Source organism: Palaemon carinicauda, chromosome 3 (assembly GCF_036898095.1).
Source record: "Palaemon carinicauda isolate YSFRI2023 chromosome 3, ASM3689809v2, whole genome shotgun sequence".
Lineage (NCBI taxonomy): Eukaryota > Metazoa > Arthropoda > Malacostraca > Decapoda > Palaemonidae > Palaemon > Palaemon carinicauda.
In genome coordinates, this window is record NC_090727.1 from 170864626 (window position 1) to 170888688 (window position 24063).

The 24063-nt window shown below is 46.6% G+C and overlaps 2 protein-coding genes across 2 annotated transcripts in view; one reads left to right on the top strand and one right to left on the bottom strand.

Moving 5' to 3' along the window:
- Positions 1–671: 671 nt before the first annotated feature.
- Positions 672–24063, bottom strand: part of LOC137638041 (protein PET117 homolog, mitochondrial) — a 46718-nt gene continuing 23326 nt past the window's right edge. Inside the window, exons 3-4 of the mRNA XM_068370135.1 lie at positions 1720–1812; positions 672–1532 (exon numbers count right to left, since the gene is read on the bottom strand). Coding sequence (XP_068226236.1) covers positions 1367–1532; positions 1720–1812 — 259 coding nt within the window. The 3' untranslated portion in view covers positions 672–1366. The remainder of the gene's footprint in view (positions 1533–1719; positions 1813–24063) is intronic.
- The window catches only part of LOC137638040 (transforming growth factor-beta-induced protein ig-h3-like), a 135816-nt gene continuing 122637 nt past the window's right edge, over positions 10885–24063 (top strand). Inside the window, exon 1 of the mRNA XM_068370132.1 lies at positions 10885–11322. The gene's annotated coding sequence lies outside the window, so the exon portion shown is untranslated. The remainder of the gene's footprint in view (positions 11323–24063) is intronic.

Genomic DNA, 24063 nt, shown 5'->3' on the forward strand with positions numbered 1-24063 from the left:
ACGAGACTATCAAAGAAATTCTTTCAAAGACCTTAAAATAGCATAATATGTTAACAGGTAAAACCGAAATGACGGGCTCACGATAATTAACTTCGGTACCAAGAAAAGACCGCCTACTATTAGGAAGGTCGAATATAAACAAATATAAAAATTAATTTTAATAAGTTTATAATAAAAGGAAGTTAATCGAAGAGGCCTATAAGAGGCGGAGAGATATAAAAATAAATCTATAACTTTTGTTAAGCAAAATTAAGAAAGAGAGTCTATACTCTCTTAGACACCAACACTTCCGTCTAAGGGAAGGGTCGGCCATTGAAAGGTGAACGAGAGTTCATACTCTCTTCGTCACCAAAAATAATCAAATTAATTCCAAAAGCTAACTAAGTTAAAATAGAAGTTTCCAGTAAAGCGACAGCCGAAATCAAAGAGAAATACTTCACCAAAGTCGTGAAAATACTCCAAGAACATAAGCGTATCCCAGAACGTCTTGTCAGAAGCACGACAGAGGAATAATTGAGGAGGTGTCAACAAGAAGTACTTGAGTACCTGGCCACAGGTGGCGCTGGTAAGAACACCCCCTTCTAGTATTGTGATAGCTGGCGTATCCCTCCATAGAATTCTGTCGGGCAACAGAGTTGACAGCTACATGATTATCGGGTAAGTTTAATATTGAAAATTGAAGATTTCCTAGTAGGCGGACATAAAACCACAGGAGGAGAGGATCCAGGATCTTCTCCCACAGCAGATTAGGACTTGCCAGCAGTTATCCTGACTTGTTCTCTTTCCACTGGTGGAACAGCAGAAGAGGAGGGCACAATGGTAGAAATCCTATAAGTCCTAAATACTGCTAAAACCTTCAGCAACTTCTCAATTTTCCTCAGGTCCAATTCCTTGATAACATTGTCATCAGTTGTGACAAAGGCATGCAAACTTCAAGGTGGTGTTAAGAGGCATCACCTTTACTGGGGAAAGTAATACTACTGCTCTTTGACTGAAATCAAAGTGGTGCTCAGTAGCCTGCAGGTGAGCAGGGCTTACCTGCCACCACGCAGTAACTACCACCTGTTGTTATAAATTTTAACAACTGAGGTCCAGCTTTGTTGATATCATACTCCTATTAAAGGTCAAAGGTTTGTATTCATGTAGTAACAAATAGCTCCATCTAAAAAATCCAACTAAATATGAAGCTGAATAATCACAGTACCCGTATTGCTTTTACTTACTGGACACCTTAGTAAAATACTAGGCTGGAGTTCAAAAAAGTGCATTGTCATATGGAAACTTCCTGTATTTAATGTGTACTTAAAGAATACTGTACAATACTTCCTAATCTACACCTCATATGTAAGCTAAGTAAAAATCCCCATTAAACCACCACTTCCTTAGACTCTTTTTGTAGCTCTTCTGCTCTTTTCTGCTCTGCACGCAAATGCTTAGTGAGGTCAGATTGCTTCTGTAGTTGGTAAATATTTTCAGTCTTTCTTCTCTGCTGTCGTTCTATATCCCTAATGACTCCTTCATGCAGTTTATCTCTGGAGAAGAATTGTACAAGTCTTAAAGAAAGAACTATTTGATTTGTGAAGACCTGTATTTTAGTAAGTTCATATTGACAATAGAAATAATTTTGTATAGAATATTAGAGCCAACTTTATTATTGTATTGGTCAACTTTCAATGGAACACAAAAATGGAATAATTCAAGAAATCTGCTCCTGCTTACCTATCTATATTTTGTTTCACATGGACATATGTAACAATGCCTGCACTTATGGCACAGGAAACTCCAAAGGTTATTTTGGAAGCCAAAGACATACTGTAAATAGAAAATTAAAGAATTACAAAATTCAAAAACAAATATTGGGTAAACAAACTTTATTTTATGAAGTTCTAAGCTACTGTATTATTAAAATAGAAAAACATGACAAATTTGGAAGTAATTTGTATTTTTCCCAACAATACAAACCTAGCGTTCTTTACATAAGAGAAGAAATTCTAGCTGGCGTACAGCTATAAAACTTTTAATGAGGTGTCCACATTCGTTCCAGTTGTTACCATTGGTAGTGGGGAGAAGCAACCACACATTCACTCATACCTTCTTTATTTTGATCGCTGACGGGACTTTCCCCTGGGAGATAGGTGATGGCAGGAAAAGTATGTGTAAAGAGCTCTGGATTTGCAATGTTAGGAAAAATACAAATTGCTTCAAAATATGTTATTTTCATTAGTAAAATAAATTTTTGAATATACTTACCCGGTGATCATGTAGCTGTCAGCTCTGCTGCCCGACAGAAAAACCTAAGGACGAAATACGCAAGCGATCGCTATACAGGTGGGGGTGTACATCAACAGCGCCATCTGTCGAGCAGGTACTCAAGTACTTCATGTCAACATAGAACCAATTTTCTCCTCGGTCCACTGGGTCTCTATTGGGGAGGAAGGGTGGGTCCTTTAATTTATGATCACCGGGTAAGTATATTCAAAAATTTATTTTACTAATGAAAATAAAATTTTTCAATATTAAACTTACCCGGTGATCATGTAGCTGATTCACACCCAGGGGGGTGAGTAGAGACCAGCATACATGTTAACATTAAAAGCTAAGTATTTCGTATTTCATTTTAGCAGTTATTCAAAATAACAAACATAAAATAAATAAGTACCTGGTAAGGAAGTCGACTTGAACAATTACTCTGCCTTTTTAAGTACGTCTTCCTTACTGAGCCTCGCGATCCTCATAGGATGCTGAGCGACTCCTAGGAGCTGAAGTATGAAGGGTTGCAACCCATACAACAGGACCTCATCAAAACCTCTAATCTAGGCGCTTCTCAAGAAATGATTTTGACCACCCGCCAAATCAAGTAGGATGCGAAAGGCTTCTTAGCCTTCCGGACAACCCAAAAACAATAATAAAACATTTCAAGAGAAAGATTAAAAAGGTTATGGAATTAGGGAAGTGTAGTGGTTGAGCCCTCACCCACTACTGCACTCGTTGCTACGAATGGTCCCAGAGTGTAGCAGTTCTCGTAAAGAAACTGGACATTCTTAAGATAAAAAGACGCGAACACTGATTTGCTTTTCCAATAGGTTGCGTCGATTATACTTTGCAGAGATCTATTTTGTTTAAAGGCCACAGAAGTTGCGACAGCTCTAACTTCGTGTGTCCTTACCTTCAGCAAAGCTTGGTCTTCCTCACTCAGATGGGAATGAGCTTCTCGTATTAACAGTCTGATAAAATAGGATAAAGCATTCTTTGACATAGGCAAAGATGGATTCTTAACTGAACACCATAAAGCTTCAGACGGGCCTCGTAAAGGTTTTAAATAGAACTTAAGAGCTCTTACAGGACATAAGACTCTTTCTAGTTCATTTCCAACCATACGATAAGTTTGGAATATCGAACGATATTGGTCAAGGCCGAGAAGGCAGCTCGTGTTGGCCAGAAAACCAAGTTGTAGAACATGTAGCCGTTTCGGATGAGAATCCGATGTTCTTGCTGAAGGCATAAATCTCACTGACTCTTTTAGCTGTGGCTAAGCATATCAGGAAAAGAGTCTTTAAGGTGAGATCTTTCAGGGAGGCTGATTGTAGCGGTTCGAACCTGTCTGACATAAGGAATCTTAGTACAGTACCACGTCTAAATTCCAACCAGGTGTAACCAAACGACGCTCCTTCGTGGTCTCAAAAGACTTAAGGAGGTCCTGTAGATCTTTATTGTTGGAAAGATCTAAGCCTCTGTGACGGAAGACTGATGCCAACATGCTTCTGTAACCCTTGATAGTGGGAGCTGAAAGAGATCGTTCTTTCCTCAGATATAAGAGAAAGTCAGCTATTCGAGTTACAGAGGTACTGGTCGAGGATACGGATACTGACTTGCACCAGTTTCGGAAGATTTCCCACTTCGATTGGTAGACTCTAAGGGTGGATGTTCTCCTTGCTCTAGCAATCGCTCTGGCTGCCTCCTTCGAAAAGCCTCTAGCTCTCGCGAGTCTTCCGATAGTCTGAAGGCAGACAGACTAAGAGCGTGGAGGCCTTGGTGTACCTTCTTTACGCGTGGCTGACGCAGAAGGTCCACCCTTAGGGGAAGTGTTCTGGGAACGTCTACTAGCCATCGAAGTACCTCGGTGAGCCATTCTCTCGCGGGCCAGAGGGAATCAACTAGCGTCAACCTTGTCCCTTCGTGAGAGGCGAACTTCTGCAGTACCTTGTTGACAATCTTGAACGGAGGGAATGCATATAGATCTAGATGTGACCAATCTAGTAGAAAGGCATCTATATGAACTGCTGCTGGGTCCGGGATTGGTGAGCAAAATATTGGGAGCCTCTTGGTCATCGAGGTTGCGAAGAGACCTATGGTTGGCTGGCCCCAGGTGGCCCAAAGTCTCTTGCATACATCCTTGTGGAGGGTCCATTCTGTTGGAATTATTTGTCCCTTCCGACTGAGACAATCTGCCATGACATTCAAGTTGCCTTGGATGAACCTCGTTACTAGTGAAATGTCTATACCTTTTGACCAGGTGAGGAGGTCCCTTGCGATCTCGAACAATGTCAGAGAGTAGGTCCCTCCTTGCTTGGAGATGTACGCCAAAGCCGTGGTGTTGTCCGAGTTCACCTCCACCACTTTGCCTTGGAGGAGAGACCTGAAGCTTTTCCAGGTCAGACGTACTGCCAGTAGCTCCTTGCAGTTGAAATGCATTATCCTTTGACTCGAGTTCCATAATCCCGAGCATTCCCTACCGTCTAATGTCGCACCCCAGCATACGTCCGATGCGTCCGAGAAGAGAACGTGGTTGGGAGTCTGAACAGTCAGGGGAAGACCCTCTCTAAGGTTGATAAAGTCCTTTCACCAAGTCAGACAAGACTTTATCTTTCCGGAAACCGGGATCAAGACCGCTTCTAGCGTCTTGTCCTTTTCCAGTGAAAAGCTAGATGGAATAGAAGAGGACGGAGGTGTAGTCTTCCTAGTGACACAAATTGATCCACGGATGACAGTGTCCCTACCAGACTCATCCACAGCCTGACTGGGCAGCGTTCCTTCTTCAGCATCTTCTGGATGGATAGCAGGGCTGGGGGTTGATCGTCTTGTTCAGCAACGTCCTCATCAGAGGGTTCCTCATCCGAAACTGATGAGGAAACGGCAACGGAGTGGGCAACGTCTGACTCGCTGAATCCGGTCGCACTGGTGGATGCGTGACGGAGCCGGACGCATGGCATTGCTGCACAGTCTGTGAACTGTCAACAACCATGGGTGCGCGAGGAAGAACAGCGTCAACCCGAACTGTCTAGACTGTCTGGGTTATGCAGTCAACACCCTACCGGGTTGCTGAGGTTGACGCACTGCGTCACAACAAGTCACCTCTGCTGGTTGTTGAACGTCTTCCTAGTGACACACTGAACGTCAACAACCACCTCCGAGCGTCGCTTAACTTCAACGTGCGACTGGCAACCCACACTGGGTCGCATCGGTGGAGGAACCACCTCAACTGGCAGACGCGAGTAGGATACCTCAGCGTCAACAGGGCGCACAACCAACCGGTTGGAAGGTTGTTGGCCAGAAGGTTCTTCTCCGCATTTAAGTCCACAATCAAGGACACAAGCTTGGACTGCATGTCTTGCAGCAAAGCCCATAGGGTCTACGGGAGCAGGTGTGGCAACAGACGGGTTTAGCGACTGAGGCGGAACCATTTACCATCCCTGGAAGCCTTGTTATGTGTGACATAATAGTACAGCAACACTTCAAAGGCTCGACAAAAGTGAGAAGTTGACCTGTAAACAACTTGGAGCGTCTCCTGGCTAGGCGCTAGGGCGAGTCTACCAGAATTGAGAAGTCCATCTGGGCAGAGGCAAGAACTCCCAAGCCGAGAACTTCTCTCGTGTCTTATCAGACTCTCGCTCTATAAGCCAGTTTATAAGGAGGGAAAGCAAAGGCTGTATCCCTAAAACTCCTCCTGGTGCAAAACCAGTCGCCTAGCCAACGTAACGCTCTCTAGGAGAGCGAGAGAGCACTAGCTTAACAACAACGGCTTTGAAGCAGCTAGGCCTAGTGTAAGTTCTGACGTATAGGCGAACGAGGAGCAGCAGTTACAAGATCCGGACGAAGATCCTTAAAAACAATCATCATGATTTAAATAAAGTCCATAGGGGGCTAAGCAGCTTAAGGCTCCTCTCCAAATGACAGAGTCCTCAAAGGAATATCAGTAGGAGGAAAACAGCACTTTCTCATCTACAGGAACCTTGTCCGAGAAAAGCTAGGTTATCTCAGTGAGTCTCTCACTGGTGCATTAGTAGCAGACCAGAAGGCAACGTCATGTAACTGCTTGACAGTCTGTGAACTGTCAACAACTGAACTGTCAACCACAACAGGTGCGTGAGGACATACAGCACTGGTGCATTAGTAGCAGACCAGAAGGCAACGTCATGTAACTGCTTGACAGTCTGTGAACTGTCAACAACTGAACTGTCAACCACAACAGGTGCGTGAGGACATACAGTGTTCACTCGAGACTGCTTTGACTGTCTATACTGAGCAGTCAAAACAACTCTAGAATGCGGAGGTTGACGCACCGCGTAAAAACACGGCAGCTTAACTCCACCCTCCTGTTGTTGTGGTAGCTCACGCACGTCAACGGAGGGTTCCGCGCGTCGGCGAACGTCAACTTGCGTCTGGCAGGGTCGACTGCGCATAGGTGGTGGAGCTCTCACAGCCGGAGTGTGGGAGCAGGCAGCCTCAGCGTCAGCTGGGCGCACAACCGTGGCTGGTTGTAGGCTAACGGGTGCAGCGTCAACCTTCTCCGCACGATACTCCTGCATAAAGGAAGCTAGCTGAGTCTGCATAGACTGCAGCAAAGACCACTTAGGGTCTACAGCAGCTGGTGCGGCAACAGACGGAGTTATTGCCTGCTGCGGTACCACTTTGCCTCTCTTAGGAGGTGTGCAGTCGTCGGAAGACTGCAGCGAGTCCGAACTGACCCAGTGGCTACAACCGGGCCGTTGGACTTGCACGGAAGGGACCGACTTGCACTTAAAAAGCTGCGAGACCTTGGTCCATGGTTTCTTACGAGAAACCTCTTCCGCAGACGAGAAATAAATGGGCTCTCTCGTCTTTGTGTGGGTGGGGCGATCTTGGGTAGATACGCCCGAAACCACGGAGGGAAAAACGTCTGTTCGTTGATCAAGGCCTGACGAACCCATAAGTCGTTCGACATTACTTCTCCCCTGGGCTTGGGAGCTTGTAAGAGGTCCCGGACTAGGTGAACGACAGGCACGAACAGACGAACCCTCGGACGCAACACTGTAACACTTGCGCATATCACTTTATCACTTCGATTTTCTTTTTTGCACTAATTTCACTGAAATCGAAACTTTTACTGATTTCTACGTGAAATACGCAATTCTACCCTTCATTAAAAGGTAGTAATTGCGAAATCAGTCGTATAATGCAGCTCATTAATACTAGCAAAAAACAGAAAACATATATAAAGATAAAAAATTCAGTGGCTGGGAAAGAGACTAAACACTAGTTCAAATAAACTACATTTACAATCTCTCACCGCACATAGCCTGGGGACAAGAATAAAACCCTAGAAACGTTTTACCTTCTTCCCCGTACAGCGACTAGGGAGGAGAGTAACACGAGAAACAACGTTACCCGCTTGAACGGAACGTTTTCTCTCCTCTCTCTCCCTCCGTCTCTATCTCTCTCTCTCTTTCTCTCTTGATTACGCACCTAAGAGAAGAGCCCAATTATAAATCGTCAAAAAAAAACATGTTATTTGACTAAAAGGAACAAACTGAAAGGTTTTCCAAATAAAAAGTTCCTTTAATTAGAATTTAAAACATTTAAGTTAAGAAAGAATGAACGAAACGTCAGAAACGATTTACTCTTACTGCAAAGTGAAACCGTGATACTCTCTCTCTATCGTAACGATAGAGCGCATGTTGAACGTCCTGAACGTCAACAACTGCGTAGTCTAACTAAACGTGAGTTCATCTTTGAAAAACAGTACGAAAACTATCAAAGAGATTCTTTCATAAAACATTAAATTTTAAAAAGTTTTAAAATTCTTTAAAGGCTAACGGGCTCAACGTTGATTAACTTCGGTTCCAATTTCGGACCGCCTACTAAAAGGAAAGGTCGCATATAAACAAAACATAAAAAAAAAAATTTATTTTATATGTTTATAATAAATGGAAAGTTAATCGAAGAGGCCTAATAAAGGCGGAGAGATATAAAATATGTGGATCTATAATGTGTTAAGCAAAATTACAAAAAACCTAAACACACTTCCTTCTAAGGGAAGGGTCGGCCATTTAAAAGTGAAAGAGAGTCCATACTCTCTTTGTCACCATAATTAAATCTATCCAAAACGAGTTCAAGTTTAGAGATGAAGATAAAGCCCCTGCATAGCGAAAGCTCAAAACTAGAATAGTGTACTTCACCAAATAGTTGTGAAAACAAATCCAGTTAGTAACAGCGTATTTAGTAGGTCTTGCCAGTGGCACGACAGAGAGAAAATTGGTTCTGTGTTGACATGAAGTACTTGAGTACCTGCTCGACAGATGGCGCTGTTGATGTACACCCCCACCTGTATAGCGATCGCTGGCGTATTTCGTCCTTAGGTTTTTCTGTCGGGCAGCAGAGCTGACAGCTACATGATCACCGGGTAAGTTTAATATTGAAAATTGTCATTTATTCCTACACAACATACCTTACATTCTTTACATAGGAGACTCACACTTCGGTAGGTGGAAGTCATATCACTGGCTGAAACTTTAAACCTACTATATCAGCATGATAATGCAGAGGATGTGCATCCTTCCATGTCATAAACCTGTGGCCTCTCAATACCAGCAGGTTGATGCCCTAAGAAAAAGTGAGTATGAGTGTAAGAATGCAATAGTGACTGTTAAGGCTATGTATAACAACAGGTTTGTGAAGATAAACACTGAGAGCCGATGTCCCAATTCCTCCTCATAAGGAGCTGAGGTATGTGACTTAAATACTACAATACTGTATACACTATACATATTCTAGCTACAAGCTAAAATGGGGCGTACCTGCAATCATACAAGTTCTAGCCGACATCCGCCAAACCTTAAAGGGCTGGCAAACTCAAGGAGGAAAACCAGAGGGAGAGTGCACTAGGGAGGAACTCTGGCAAGAGCCACCCTGCGGATCCCTAGGTGGAAGAGGATGGAGTTTGGGGGGTGGGGGTGGGAGCACAAGACCACACGGGAGGGACTCCCTCCTGTTAGCTCTAAAGGGGGAATGGCCAAAGCCAACCCCGGCAGGATCAGAAGTCCTGTCCCGCTCTGCACTCCTGGACAACACCTCTAGCAGCCAGTCCTTAGAGAGTTGACCCAAAAGTCCTAAGGATAGCCACACCAGATGCAAGGTGTCTTGAGACAAGGTTTCCCCAAGGGAGACATCTTCCACCTTGCTAGGGGAGGTGGAAGAAGCAGCCTGATCTGAGGTTGACTGATAGTCAAATGGGCATCGCTCTTACTCGACCGTTCCCCGGAGGAGATCGATCGAGCAGTCAGAGAAGAGGATACCAGGAGTAATACAAAGAAGTTAGGACTTCTTCCCCTCAAGGAAGACCCCGAAGGTGAAGAATCCCTCCTAGACTTCTTACTCTTCCTCCTCCTCCTCCTGCCATACTGTTCCCACTTTAGACAAAGGGGAAGCCTCTCTGTAGGGGTATCCTCTGTCCTTTAGGTTGACAAGAGAGCATGAAGTCGTCCTTTCTATTAAGAGCAGAACAGACCGTGTTGCTGTCTCCATCCTGAATGAAGTTTGTATAACAAACTTTTTCAGGGCAAAGAGATCGAAATGGGTCTCCATCCCCCATTGCTTTATCCACCACAAAGAAACAGCAGTAGAAGCCAAGAGACTCGTCTTGAATGATATCCAGTGGTTTTCTCCATCACCACCTTCACCTTGTTCATGAGGATTATGATCAGAGAGCTCGTGAGGGGAGGAGAAAAGCTGATGAAAGGAAGGTGGTACCTGTCCCGAAGGGCTTTCACCACCCAACTCTCTGCACTGTACTGGACCGCTGCCACATTGTCCAATGGCTTAACAGGCATCTCCCTGGAGGAGTTTACTGATCTCAGCAATGTCTGCCTCTTCTCTCACCTCTGCCTCCCTTTCCTGGCACAGCCAGATTGGAAGCGAATGGGATGAACATGGTCCTGGAGACACAGAGCTCATTCTGGGCTTCAATGTAATTATAATTAAATTATGGCTTGTATCTATAGAATACAAATAACTTTTAATTTTTTTATCTATAATTACCACTGTTATATTCATCAGCCCTCATGTCACTTTATAATCCTGTTTTCTTTGTTTTTATGTTGCAGCAGCACCCTACCCACAAGCAGGGCTTAGATATTACTGCATGACTGCCAATATTTATCAAATCATCTAGCCAATGTTAGTTTATTGAGATGAATTTAACTAGTGTAGTTTACAAGTGGAATCTTAAACACTCTAAAGAATATTGGAATTTTCTTATATGAGCAGTTTTCAATAGTTCATGATGGACTTGGGGAAAGTGGGGAAAAAAAAAAAACTTTGAGACAAAGTGGATAAATTTATGTCTAAGGGGAAGATAAGTCAACTGATTACTTCCTGTTTGCTGGAGTCTCTGGTTACAGAAGGACCCTATCCGCAGAACTTGTTTAAATACCTATATGATGGAACAAGTTACAAAAATTGCCATTGAAGCTGACATCAGCAGTCAGCAGAGGTTAAAGCATCACTGCTGCCCCCTAGCGATTGATAAAATAGTCATTTGAGGGTACTTGTTCAGGAATAGTGCAGAAGGTGCTGCTACCTAGTGGATGTTGTAAAAAACCATGATCTGAATTTGTCACCAATTGTATACTTTGAATGGACACATTCAATAAGAGGTCAGTTGTTGGTTAAGAACAAATTTGTGGATAAGTGTTCGTACAAGATATTGTTTTTACGGTTTATAAGTATTTAGTGTAATATTGAATTTATAGTTATTAAATAACTGGTACTGATTTTGTGTGAACAAAAAATCAGTATAAATTCTCATGGAAAAGTCAGTGGTTGACCTTAATGACTAAATATGTGCGACTTAGGCGTTTTTCAGTGATGCAATACATAGTTGTTCACTGACAGTGTGTGATGGCTGTATAACACGAATATTTTAATGCTTTGTTGCAAGGAAGGAGGAGATGGTTGCCCTAATAGTTGAGATCACCAGGCAGACCATGGAACTAGCTGTTTGTGTATTAGGCCTACTATTAATATCCAAGTCCAGGGCGTGAAGGAGACCCCGGTAGGAGCCATAGGGTTAGTATTGAACTTTTAAATTATTTTGCCTGAATTAATGAGTGTAGTGTTCATGGGTATAGGTTTATTAATAGTGTCAAGCTAAGACCATTCTGTCATTGTGATGTGAGGGAGTGCTTTAAATAATTTTGGAAGCTATTTATGAGGTGTTAATGATTTCTGAAACATGAAACAAATTATATTTATTATCATTGCTATTAATTCCTGTTATTGTTAGTAATACTACTATTACCAATATTGTTTAAATTATTAATTCAAACAACAAATTTGGAAATTATTTGTCTTTCCTAACTATACAAACCTTGAACTCTTTACAGTAGAGATTCTTTTGGCAAAAGATGAAACTCGCCTAAAGACTTTTTAGCAGGTAGGCTATAACTACCTCCTGCTAGTTAACCAAAGGGAGGAGTTGGTAGACTAGTAATATGAAGTCACTTTTTGATTGCAGGCAGGACTTTCTTGTGGGATAGGTGATGGAAGGACAGGCATGTGTAAAGAGCTCAATGTTTGTACTGTATAGTTAGGAAAAATACAAATTAATTCCAAATTTGTCATTTGTTCTGGCATTATGCACAAACCCTTTTGCTTTTTACAGTGGAAACTTGCCTTTTGGTGGGTGAAAGTACTTGACCAACTGGATAGTTTCTGTCCTCGGGTGTAACTCTGTGCTTTGCATGAGCTTCAGAGACACACCCTGTCACTTTGCTAACTCTCAAAATGTGTGAGAGAGATAACAGCCTTAGCAATCCATGCAATGGTTTGTGAACTAGGCATTGTGACTTGCAAAAGTAGCAGTAATATTGGAGTTAATCTCTGCACTTAACCTAGATGGTCAGATTCCACCTTACATAGAGATCGTGGACATAAACCGGATTTTGAAGCAAAGCGAAAAATCTATTTTTGGGTGAGATGGCCATGTCGTCCTGATGGAAGCTTCCTATAGACAGCTCTCTAAGGGATATTTAGCTACAGTGATACTCCCAGAGAATTGACCATAAGTCTCCAGAATTCTAACTCCTGGCGCGAGTATCAATAAAATTTCTCTTAAGGACATCGCATATCAGGGGACATATATCTTCATACGACACATGGCAATCTTCACCTCGAATAGCGTTTTCGCTTCGAGGGGGAAGAGTGTCGAAATTTAAGGGGAGCCGTTATCAAGGTTACCCTTCCTCCCCTACTATAACAGGGCTCCAAGATGGCGCTCATTCCTTGTAGCATTGAGCATGGTGCTACAGATATAGTAGTTTCAGGAGGGAATACTACCCAAGCCTTTTCTTAGAAAAGGAGGGTGGGTCCATCAGGACGACATGGCCATCTCACCCAAAAATAGATTTGTTCCAACACGGAGTACTTACCTCGAACTTCTTTCTTAGGAGTATCTGGGATCTCCTACCATCCGACCAGAATTTTATGTAGTTTACCCTATTCCCGTTCTCTATGCGGGGTAGTCTCTGGCGGAGTGATACCCGCCCAGAGATGACCCGGGGTCAGAGAGCATGCTTTCTCAGGTCTTGCTGCTCAGTAAGTTTCTGGCAGCGTCGGCGTTAACACACAGACGCTCTCTCTTAACCCAGTGCGACCCTTTGTGTCCCCGATCCCTTTGTGTCCCACGTGGTCCCTTGTGGGCTTCCCTTCCTTTCCCTCTGTGATCCTGTGTCTCGCGGTATATTGCTAGTGCGTTATGGAGCAGCCCCGTCGTTGCCCTGGGCCTATGGCCGGCAAATCATGTGGCACTTTTCTCTCAAAACCCGAAGTTGACCCGCACTCCTTGTTTTCGTCGTGTAGGGGCAGGGTGTGTTCCCCTACGGCCACGTGTCCGGAGTGCGAGTCCTGGAATGAAGTGCAGTGGGTGGGTTACGGCACGAAAAAGAAGAAAGCCTCTCGACGGTCTCCTAGGAAGCCCAACGTCTCTTTGCCTTTCACTTCACCCAGTGTTCCGTCGGATAGAGCTTCTCTGCCTTCTCCCCCTACCCAGAGTAGGGGTCGAGGTAAGTCTGTTGCGGGGGAAGCGGCCGGTGGCCCTTCCCCAGGAATCTGAATTACTGTACCAGACAGTGGTATTGTGTCGTCTGTCCAGGCAAGTGGGGGGCCTGAGGGAGGGGCATGTGTGTTTTCGGGGGACGGGGCCCTGGACAAAGCAGGCCCCGTAATTTCGGACGATCCTATGTGGGGAAAAATGGCAGCAGTTTCTTCTCCCGCCTCTTGGGCGGGCTTTTCAGGTGCGTCAGCAGCCGAGGGTGACGCCGAGAAGGACGACTCGCCGCCATCAGACGCCCTTGTGTGGGCGCCTCCCAAGACGCCCTTGTGTGGGCGCCTCCCAAGACACCCTTCAGATCACCCCACAGAATGGAAGAGGAGTTTGAGGCCTGGTTCCCCAACGAGGAGCTCCCCCGCTCCCCTCCAACACCGTCAGCGTTGTTCCCAGCGGTTTTCATGGAGCCTGCGTCGTCGGCCGGGCCCCATGCAGAACCAACAACGACACGTCTACTTTCAGACCCTCCAACGAGACCCTACAGTTCTTCGGCTTCCTCGTTTGAGGCCTATTCCTACTCGTCAGATGAAGGAGCCCCGACAGATCATAGAAGGCGACGGGATAGGTCTCACAGGAGACGTTCACGTTCGCGCTCGAGTTCAAGACCCCGCCACGTGGATAGACGTTCAAGGTCCCCCAGGAGGAAGTTCAGAAGTCTTTCGCCGGAGGAAGAATGGGTGCGGGTTTCCATCCCACGTAGCCAACTCCTGGGGGCGGCAGCCGTCGCGGGCACCTCGGGATGGCTCCCTAGACCCCGCTCACCAGTCGGATTCATCGACGGGAGCAGATTTGACCGACGGAAGATCTCGTCTCATCAGACGACGAGGGACAGGCATAGGTCCGCGAAGGTTCCGACTCCACCCGCCCAGCGGGGAGAGTCGCCCCTTCGGTCTGGCAGCCGCGTCCCCCCTTCAAGATCTCCAAGGAGACGTCCAGAACGGTCGAGGTTCTTTGCCTCGACGGGAAAGCCCGCGGACCCCTGGTCCTCCAGAAGAAGGGAGAAATCAAGGACGGAGACCTCCGTCCCAGCAGCGATGCATGTCCTACGGCCTGTAGCTAGGGAACTGGACCACTCCAAGAGGATGCCACTTCCTGGTACGGCTCCCCCCCATCGAAGATCCTTCGTCACGAGAACTAGGACCCCCCACGGACAAGAGAGAGGATGGGGAAGAAGGCTCTCCAGCGGAGGTTTCCGCATACCGTAGAGTCATAGGCCTCATCCGACGGCACCATAGGCTGGATGAACCGGAGACCTCGTCTAACGAGTTCTGGCTCTCGAGCCTCAACAGGATGGTGGATGCACCCGTTCAACAGAAGCCCTCACTAGCTCTCCCGGTGGCTAGAAACATGAAGCTGGGATTGGCACATGTGAGCAAGGTAGTGGCCAATCATGCGGAGGCCCCCAAGAACCAGAGCGCCTCTAGGCTTCTCCAGGGCCTGAAGACTCAGTCGCGGTTCTACCTCCCGGAAGGACACCGCGCGGGACCCTGCGCAGTTGAACCAGTAGTCGCCATCTTGGGACAAGGCGCAGCAGAAGAGAGGGTGACCACAGCCCCGGTTTGTTTCTCGCCAGCGGAGACCGCCATGATGGAGGAGTTGTCCAGGGACCTGGTGCATGTGTCATCTTGGCTGGATTGGTGGGCCGCCACTCTGGTAGCGTTCCAATCCTCGCACGACCTAGCGGTTCCAGAAAATCAGGCACTGCTGAAAGAGCTGATTAACTCGGGAGGTAAGGCCCTGAAGTTCCTGTCCTATCAGTCGATTACGCATACCGCCAACTGGATTCTGAGGAAAAGGGACACTGTACTCAGCAAACTGGTAAGGCGGCTCCCCGACAGAGAGGCGAGGTCCCTGAGGAGTCTTCCACTGTGGGTCGAGACTGTCTTCCCCCTCAAGGAAGTAGAGGAAGCGATGGAGAGGGTGAGAAAGCTAAAGGATGTAGGGGAACCAAGACACCTCCAGCAAGAAGATCCACCCATAGGAGACCTCCTTTGGACGTCCCCTCTTCCTCTTCGCGCCTCACCTAACCAGCCCAGGAGAGACGCTCCTACTACGACCTGGCAGCAGCCTTCACAACCCTCCCGTAGGAGATCTTCGACCACACAGTCAACATTTAGGTCCTCCTATTCGGCCTTCAATAGAGGGCGTTCGGGCCGTGCCTCCCGAAGGAGATAGGGAGGGAGGCCCCCTACTCCTGCCGAAGCCTCAGAAATTCTTGGCAAGCATGGCGGGACCACGGGTCGGATCCGTGGACAGTGACAGTCCTGAAGGAAGGATGCAGATTGCCCTTCCTGGCGGGACCCCCACCTCTGATACCAGATCTACAGGCGGAATGGTTGGCACCGAAAGACCCCCTGCGAAGGACAGCCCTACAAGAAGTCGTCTCTGCTATGCTAGCGTAAGGGGCATTGGAGCCAGTCAAGAACCCAGGCCCAGGGTTCTACAGCAGACTCTTCCTGGTGGAGAAAGCGACAGGGGGGCTGGAGACCAGTCAAAGACCTCTCAGCCCTCAACAAGTTCATGTGCAAAACAGACTTCAAGATGGACACTCTGAAGTCGGTCCTAGCGGCCTTGAGGGAAGGAGACTTCATGATGTCGATAGACCTCAAGGACGCATACTTCTAGATCCCTGTCCACCCCTCCAGCAGGAAGTATGTAAGGGTGAAATGGGGTACCCAAACGTTGCAGTTCAAGACCCTCTGCTTCGGTCTATCCACAGCCCCTCAGGTCTTCACGAGGATCTTCGCGACAGTCTCAGCCTGGGCACACGAACAGGTCATCCGCCTGATTCGGTACCTGGACGACTGATGTTGCTTTCAGACTAAAGGGAAGTACTGAGGGGGCAAGGCGCGAAGCTCCTGCAGTTCTGCAACGTCCTGGGTATCACCATCAACCTGGAGAAGCCCCAGTTGATACCCTCCACCAGGATGACCTACCTCGGGATGGTCCTTGACTCCCGGTTGGCGAGAGCATTCCCTTCTGCGGAGAGACTAGACAACCTGAGCCAGATCCTACGGCCCTTTCTGTCGGGTCAGCCCAGGAGGGCCAAGGACTGGCAGAGACTGATAGGTCACCTCGTGTCATTGGAGAAGCTAGTCCCTCAGGGGAGACTCAAGCTCAGGGGAGTTCAGTGGAACCTGAAAGAAGCCTGGAACCAGAGAGACTCCCCTCACAAAGTAGTTCCGGTGACCACGGAAACGAAGGAGGTCCTCGAGTGGTGGCTCGACACTTCGAACACCCTCAAGGGGATGCCCTTTGTGGCCGACCCTCCGGAGATGCTCCTCTTCATGGACGCCTCCAAGGAGGGTTGGGGTGCTCACCTTCTCGACAGTACAGCGAGAGGAAGGTGGGGACCCGAGGAGAGAAACCTGCACATCAATGTACTGGAAATGATGGCAGTACAAAGGGCGTGTCTTGAGTTCACCTAGAAGCTCCGGGGAAAAACCGTGGCGTTGATGTGCGACAACGCCACCGTAGTAGCATACATAAAGAAGCAAGGAGGACTAAAATCAAAGGAGTTGTGCGGCCTCACGTTGGAATTTCAGGAATGGGCCGAAAGGGAGCAGATCAGGATCTCGGCCAGGTTCATTCCAGGGAAAAGGAACGTCCTAGCAGACGGCCTCAGCAAAGTGGATCAGGTGGTGGGGTCCGAATGGTCCCTTCACCCAGAAGTGGCCACGACTCTGATCCAGAAATGGGGCTCGCCGGTAATAGACCTCTTCGCCACGAGACTAAACGCACAGCTCCCCGTGTTTTGTTCTCCCGTGCCAGACCCAGGAGCAGCGTTCGAGGACGCCTTCCAGCATCCCTGGGACAACCTCGACGTGTACGCCTTCCCTCCCTTCGGAATGCTCAGACAAGTCCTCAACAGGGTGAGGAGAGCGAGCAACCTGTAGATGACTTTGGTAGCGCCCTGGTGGCCGGAGAGAGTGGTTCGCGGACCTAAAAGAACTGGCGCGCCTTCCACCTTGGCCCCTTCCGAACAGGTCAGACCTTCTCCGGCAACCACACTTTCAAGGGTTCCACAAGAACCCTCGGTCCCTTTGCCTTCACACGTGGAGGTTATCGAGCGTCTCCTGAGGAAGGAAGGCTATTCGGCGAAGACGGCAACGAGGATGTTGGGTTACCGGAGATGATCTTCGGCTGCTGTGTACCAGGCAAAATGGGCTACCTTCACGAAGTGGTGCGCCGCTAAGAATATCAAGCCGTTGAGAGCCTCTATCCCGGAGATAGCCGACTTCTTGGTCTATCTCAGGGACGAGGAAATCATGTCCATCCCAGCCATTAAAGGAGTTCAAGCAGCCCTAGGTCAAGTCTTCCTCCTGAAGGGCATCGACCTAGGTTCCTCCAGACACATCTCGATGCTCATCAAGAGCTTTGAGCAATCATGCCCTCCGCAAGCAGTTAGAGTGCCCCAGTGGGACGTGGCTAGGGTCCTGAAGATGCTGTCAGAACCTTCCTTCGAACCCCTAAAGGACATCCTAGACAAAGAACTCACCCTCAAGACAGTTTTTCTGTTGGCACTAGCTTAGGCAAAACGAGTAGGGGAACTTCATGGACTTTCATACGAGGGTCACACTCGAAGGGCTGGCGTGAAGCTACCTTCAAGTTCGTACTATCCTTCATGGCCAAGACCCAGAACCCAGCCGTCTGGGACCCCAAGTTTGAAGGGTTCTTGGTGCCCGCAATCCCACGTTCAGACAACCCCAAGGACTTGCGGCTGTGCCCTGTCAGAGCAGTACGGAAGTACTTGGAGAGGACGGCCAGGCTGAGGCCCGAAGTCAAGAATCTGTTTGTTTCTTCAGGATTGGTGAAGAAACCGGTATCCAAGAACACGATCTCCTTCTGGTTACAGCAAGTGATCAGGAGAGCCTACAGTAGTGTAGGAATTCCTATTCCAGGTAAACCCAGACCCCACGACATCAGAGGTCTGAGTACCTCTCTGGCCTTTGAGAAGAACAAGGCAGTCGGCCAAATCCTGAGGGCTGGTACTTAGACCAATCAGTCAACCTTCACAGCTCACTACTTGAAGGAATGCTCGAGGAGCTCCTTGGACGGATTCTCCTTTGGTCCCGTCATTTCAGCACTTCAGAAGATTTAAAGGTATAGCCCCAGGGAACCCACGGGCAGTAAGTCTAAGAGACACAGGTTCCTTTTCCTTACCCCCCCCCACCCTGTTACCTAATTACCTTCCCTAAAATGACTCGGAAGACCTTTAACTACCATGAGATACATCGTCACTGAAGGAACACGTCTCCAAGACGTTTTTTACAGAGGTAAGCCACTTAGACACTAAGTTAGTTTTTTGGGTAGTTTTCCCTATTTCGAGTGTTTTCTATCGGTGGGACAGCGGAACCTAGCCCCCTATCTAGGTTTCCCCCTTTTTGCTTCCATCATCCCAGTCTCTGAGTCCTGCAGTACACTCCCACCTCCTAAGGTATAAGTCTCCTAAGAAAGTAGTTCGAGGTAAGTACTTCCTGTTGGAACAAATCACAAATTTTAGGTAATTTGTATTTTTCCTAACAGTATTTACCTCGAACTACTTTGGGTTATGGCCCACCCATCGTTCCCCGCGTGCCTTACAGGACTTGATAGAGAGAGGAGATCCTCTTTCTACCAAACTTACTGAGATAGCACCAGAACTGCCTAGTGTCCGAATGCCGACCACAACCCGACGTTCACTACACAAAAAATATACAATGGTGTAATACCCAAAAAAAACCTAAGTAACAGGTCAAGAGAACGGAGCTCTGGGCACCACTCCTTGATTTATACTGGGCAAGGGGACCCAGCTTGAACCTTGTTATTTATCATACCTTTTCTTCTCTTGCCTTTGGCTTGCTGATTATAAGTAAAGGTATAAGAACATTAGGTGAAAGTGAATATTATAATTAATAAAGGAACACACTGTGGGAGAAAAGAAATATGATAAATTACTGTATTTAAGAGATCTTAAAAAACAGTGTGGCTAGGGAAGGGGGGCACATTGGTGTAAGGAACTGGAATGATATGCTGTATTCATAAAACACAAGGAAAAAAAATGTTTTTTTGAAAAAACAGTTAGGAATAATATATCAATTAGAATAATCAAAGGCAAAATTAACATCCCTTTACATCAAGCTTCAGCAACAGGGTAACCAGATACACAAACAGGAAATTTTTTCCCCAGGTGGGACACTCATAAGTGTTCCTATACAGTACAAGTATAAACAAAGGCACACCTAACCGTATATCTATTTGGGCAAGTGCCAGTATGCCATTTCAATAGTTCCAGTTTACTATTAATGTTTATGACACTTAAAAGTTTGTGGTCTTCCGCAAAAAGACGGTTTTAGGCCCCTTTACGTTCACTTGGTTCTGGGGCAAACATATCCATCACTAAGTTCCAGTATGGAATCACCTTTTGTGATCTGGTGATGTGGAGTAGCAATATCTTGATCCTTAAAATGTTTTTCTAAAACTCTAGATAGGTCACTGTCAGAACACACTGCCAATACCAAGTTTGAGAAGTGACTCGTGTAGCAGGACAGAAATGTTTACGTTACCATTTTTTTTTTTCAAGCTGATTAACCCTATAAACAGACTCGGACATAATACAGCACCCTTACAATCATTTTACTTGTGCCACGTCTCGACTAAACTTCTGGTTGCCTCTCCAAAACACTACAGAGAGTAGGGCGTGCTGCAAAAACAAATGTGGTTAGACAACGGGTAGGACCAAAAAATATTACAATACCCCTTAAAAATATAAATAATGCTTCTATTCATGACTTTCTGTTATAAAAATAAATGAATTTGTTGCTAGCAAAATATGTAAACATATTTAAGAAAAATTGAAATCTTTACAGTGAATATATGGAAAATCATAATAGTACAGTACTGGGGCAGAATATCAGACATGATGACAAAAGGGAATTGATAATGAGAGTTACTTTAAAACATATATAACCCAAGCTTGTTATATGTGGAAATGGTTTGTATTTTCCCCAACTATTATTAATTTTTTTCACAGAGCGAGACCTAAGAAAGCATGCTCTCTGACCCCGGGTCATCTCTGAGCGCGTATCACTCCGCCAGAGACTACCCCGCATAGAGAACGGGAATAGGGTAAACTACACAAAATTCTGGTCGGATGGGAGGAGATCCCAGATACTCCTAAGAAAGTAGTTCGAGTTAAGTACTGTTAGGAAAAATGTTATTTTCATTAGTAAAATAAATTTTTGAATATACTTACCCGGTGATCATGTAGCTGTCAGCTCTGCTGCCCGACAGAAAAAACCTACGGGCGGAATACGCCAGCGATCGCTATACAGGTGGGGGTGTACATCAACAGCGCCATCTGTCGAGCAGGTACTCAAGTACTTCATGTCAACACAGAACCAATTTTCTCCTCGGTCCACTGGGTCTCTATTGGGGAGGAAGGGTGGGTCCTTTAATTCATGATCACCGGGTAAGTATATTCAAAAATTTATTTTACTAATGAAAATAACATTTTTCAATATTAACCTTACCAGGTGATCATGTAGCTGATTCACACCCAGGGGGGTGGGTAGAGACCAGCATACATGTTAACATTAAAGCTAAGTATTCCGTATTTCATTTTAGCAGTTATTCAAAATAACAAACATAAAATTAATAAGTACCTGGTAAGGAAGTCGACTTGAACAATTACTCTGCCTTTTTAAGTACATCTTCCTTACTGAGCCTCGCGATCCTCATAGGATGCTGAGCGACTCCTAGGAGCTGAAGTATGAAGGGTTGCAACCCATACTAAAGGACCTCATCACAACCTCTAATCTAGGCGCTTCTCAAGAAAAGAATTTGACCACCCGCCAAATCAACCAGGATGCGAAAGGCTTCTTAGCCTTCCGTACAACCCAAAAACAACAATAAAAACATTTCAAGAGAAAGATTAAAAAAGGTTATGGGATTATGGGAATGTAGTGGTTGAGCCCTCACCTACTACTGCACTCGCTGCTACGAATGGTCCCAGGGTGTAGCAGTTCTCGTAAAGAGACTGGACATCTTTAAGGTAAAATGATGCGAACACTGACTTGCTTCTCCAATAGGTTGCATCCATTACACTCTGCAGAGATCTGTTTTGTTTTAAGGCCACTGAAGTTGCGACAGCTCTAACTTCATGTGTCCTTACCTTCAGCAAAGCATGGTCTTCCTCATTCAGATGAGAATGAGCTTCTCTAATCAAAAGTCTGATATAATAAGAAACTGCGTTCTTCGACATCGGTAAAGAAGGTTTCTTAATAGAGCACCATAAAGCTTCTGATTGTCCTCGTAAAGGTTTAGTACGTCTTAAATAGTACTTAAGAGCTCTTACTGGGCATAGGACTCTTTCTTGTTCATTTCCAACCAAACTGGACAGGCTTGGAATCTCGAACGATTTGGGCCAAGGACGAGAAGGGAGTTCGTTTTTGGCTAAAAAACCAAGCTGTAAGGAACATGTAGCCGTTTCAGATGTAAATCCTATGTTCCTGCTGAAGGCGTGTATCTCACTGACTCTTTTAGCTGTTGCTAAGCAGACGAGGAAAAGAGTCTTCAAAGTGAGATCTTTAAAAGAGGCTGATTGAAGCGGTTCGAACCTTGCTGACATCAGGAACCTTAGAACCACGTTTAAGTTCCAACCTGGTGTGGCCAACCGACGCTCCTTCGAGGTCTCAAAAGACTTAAGGAGGTCCTGTAGATCTTTGTTGTTGGAAAGATCTAAGCCTCTGTGACGGAAGACTGCTGCCAACATGCTTCTGTAACCTTTGATCGTGGGAGCTGAAAGGGATCTTTCCTTCCTTAGGTGTAAAAGGAAGTCAGCTATCTGAGTTACAGAGGTACTGGTTGAAGATACTGATTTCGCCTTGCACCAGCTTCGGAAGACTTCCCACTTTGACTGGTAGACTTTGAGAGTGGATGTCCTCCTCGCTCTGGCAATCGCTCTGGCTGCCTCCTTCGAAAAGCCTCTAGCTCTTGAGAGTCTTTCGATAGTCTGAAGGCAGTCAGACGAAGAGCGTGGAGGCTTGGGTGTACCTTCTTTACATGCGGCTGACGCAGAAGGTCCACTCTTAGAGGAAGAGTTCTGGGAACGTCTACTAGCCATTGCAGTACCTCGGTAAACCATTCTCTCGCGGGCCAGAGGGGAGCAACCAACGTCAACCTTGTCCCTTCGTGAGAGGCGAACTTCTGCAGTACTCTGTTGACAATCTTGAACGGGGGGAACGCATAAAGGTCTAGATGGGACCAATCCAGAAGAAAGGCATCTATATGAACTGCTGCTGGGTCCGGAATCGGTGAGCAATAATTTGGGAGCCTCTTGGTCATCGAGGTAGCGAACAGATCTATGGTGGGCTGACCCCACAAGGCCCATAGTCTGTTGCAAACATTCTTGTGAAGGGTCCATTCTGTTGGGATGATCTGACCCTTCCGGCTGAGGCGGTCTGCCATGACATTCATGTCGCCTTGAATGAACCTCGTTACTATGGATATGTTTCGATCTCTTGACCAGGTGAGGAGGTCCCTTGCGATCTCGTACGTCATCGAATGAGTCCCTCCTTGCTTGGAGATGTACGCCAAGGCTGTGGTGTTGTCGGAGTTCACCTCCACCACCTTGCCTCGAAGGAGGGACTTGAAGCTTCTCAAGGCCAGATGAACTGCCAGTAGCTCCTTTTAGTTGATGTGCAGTGCTCTTTGATCCGAATTCCACGTGCCCGAGCATTCCCGACCGTCCAGTGTCGCACCCCAGCCCGTGTCCGATGCGTCCGAGAAGAGAAGGTGTTCGGGGGTCTGAACAGCCAGTGGCAGACCTTCCCTGAGAAGAATGTTGTTCTTCCACCAAGACAGTGCAGACTTCATCTTCTCGGAAATAGGAACTGAGACCGCTTCTAGCGTCATGTCCTTTCTCCAGTGAGCAGCTAGGTGAAACTGAAGGGGTCGGAGGTGGAGTCTCCCTAACGCGATGAACTGGTCCAGCGATAAAAGCGTCCCTATCAGACTCATCCACTGTCTGACTGAACATCGGTTCTTCTTCAGCATGCTCTGGATGCATTCTTGGGCTTGACTGATTCTGGGGGCCGACGGAAAAGCCCGAAAAGCTTGACTCTGAATCTCCATACCTAGGTATACTATAGTTTGGGATGGGACGAGTTGGGACTTTTCCATATTGACCAGGAGACCCAATTCCTTGGTCAGATCCAGAGTCCATTTTAGATTCTCCAGACAGCGACGACTTGACGCAGCTCTTAAAAGCCAGTCGCCCAAATAGAGGGAGGCTCTGATGTCTGCTAAATGCAGGAATTTGGCAATATTCCTCATCAGTTTGGTAAACACTAGAGGTGCCGTGCTTAGGCCAAAGCACAGGGCTTGGAACTGGTATACCACCTTCCCGAAAACGAACTTTAGAAAAGGTTGGGAATCTGGGTGGATGGGGACGTGAAAGTACGCGTCCTTTAGGTCTAACGAGACCATCCAGTCTTCCTTCCTGACCGATGCTAGCACCGACTTCGTCGTCTCCATGGTGAACGTCTGCTTTGTGACAAAGACATTCAGAGCACTGACGTCTAGCACCGGTCTCCACCCTCCTGTCTTCTTCGCCACTAAGAAGAGACGGTTGTAGAAGCCCGGGGATTGATGGTCCCGGACTATGACTACCGCTCCCTTTTGTAGCAAGAGAGACACCTCTTGCTGTAAAGCTAGCCTCTTGT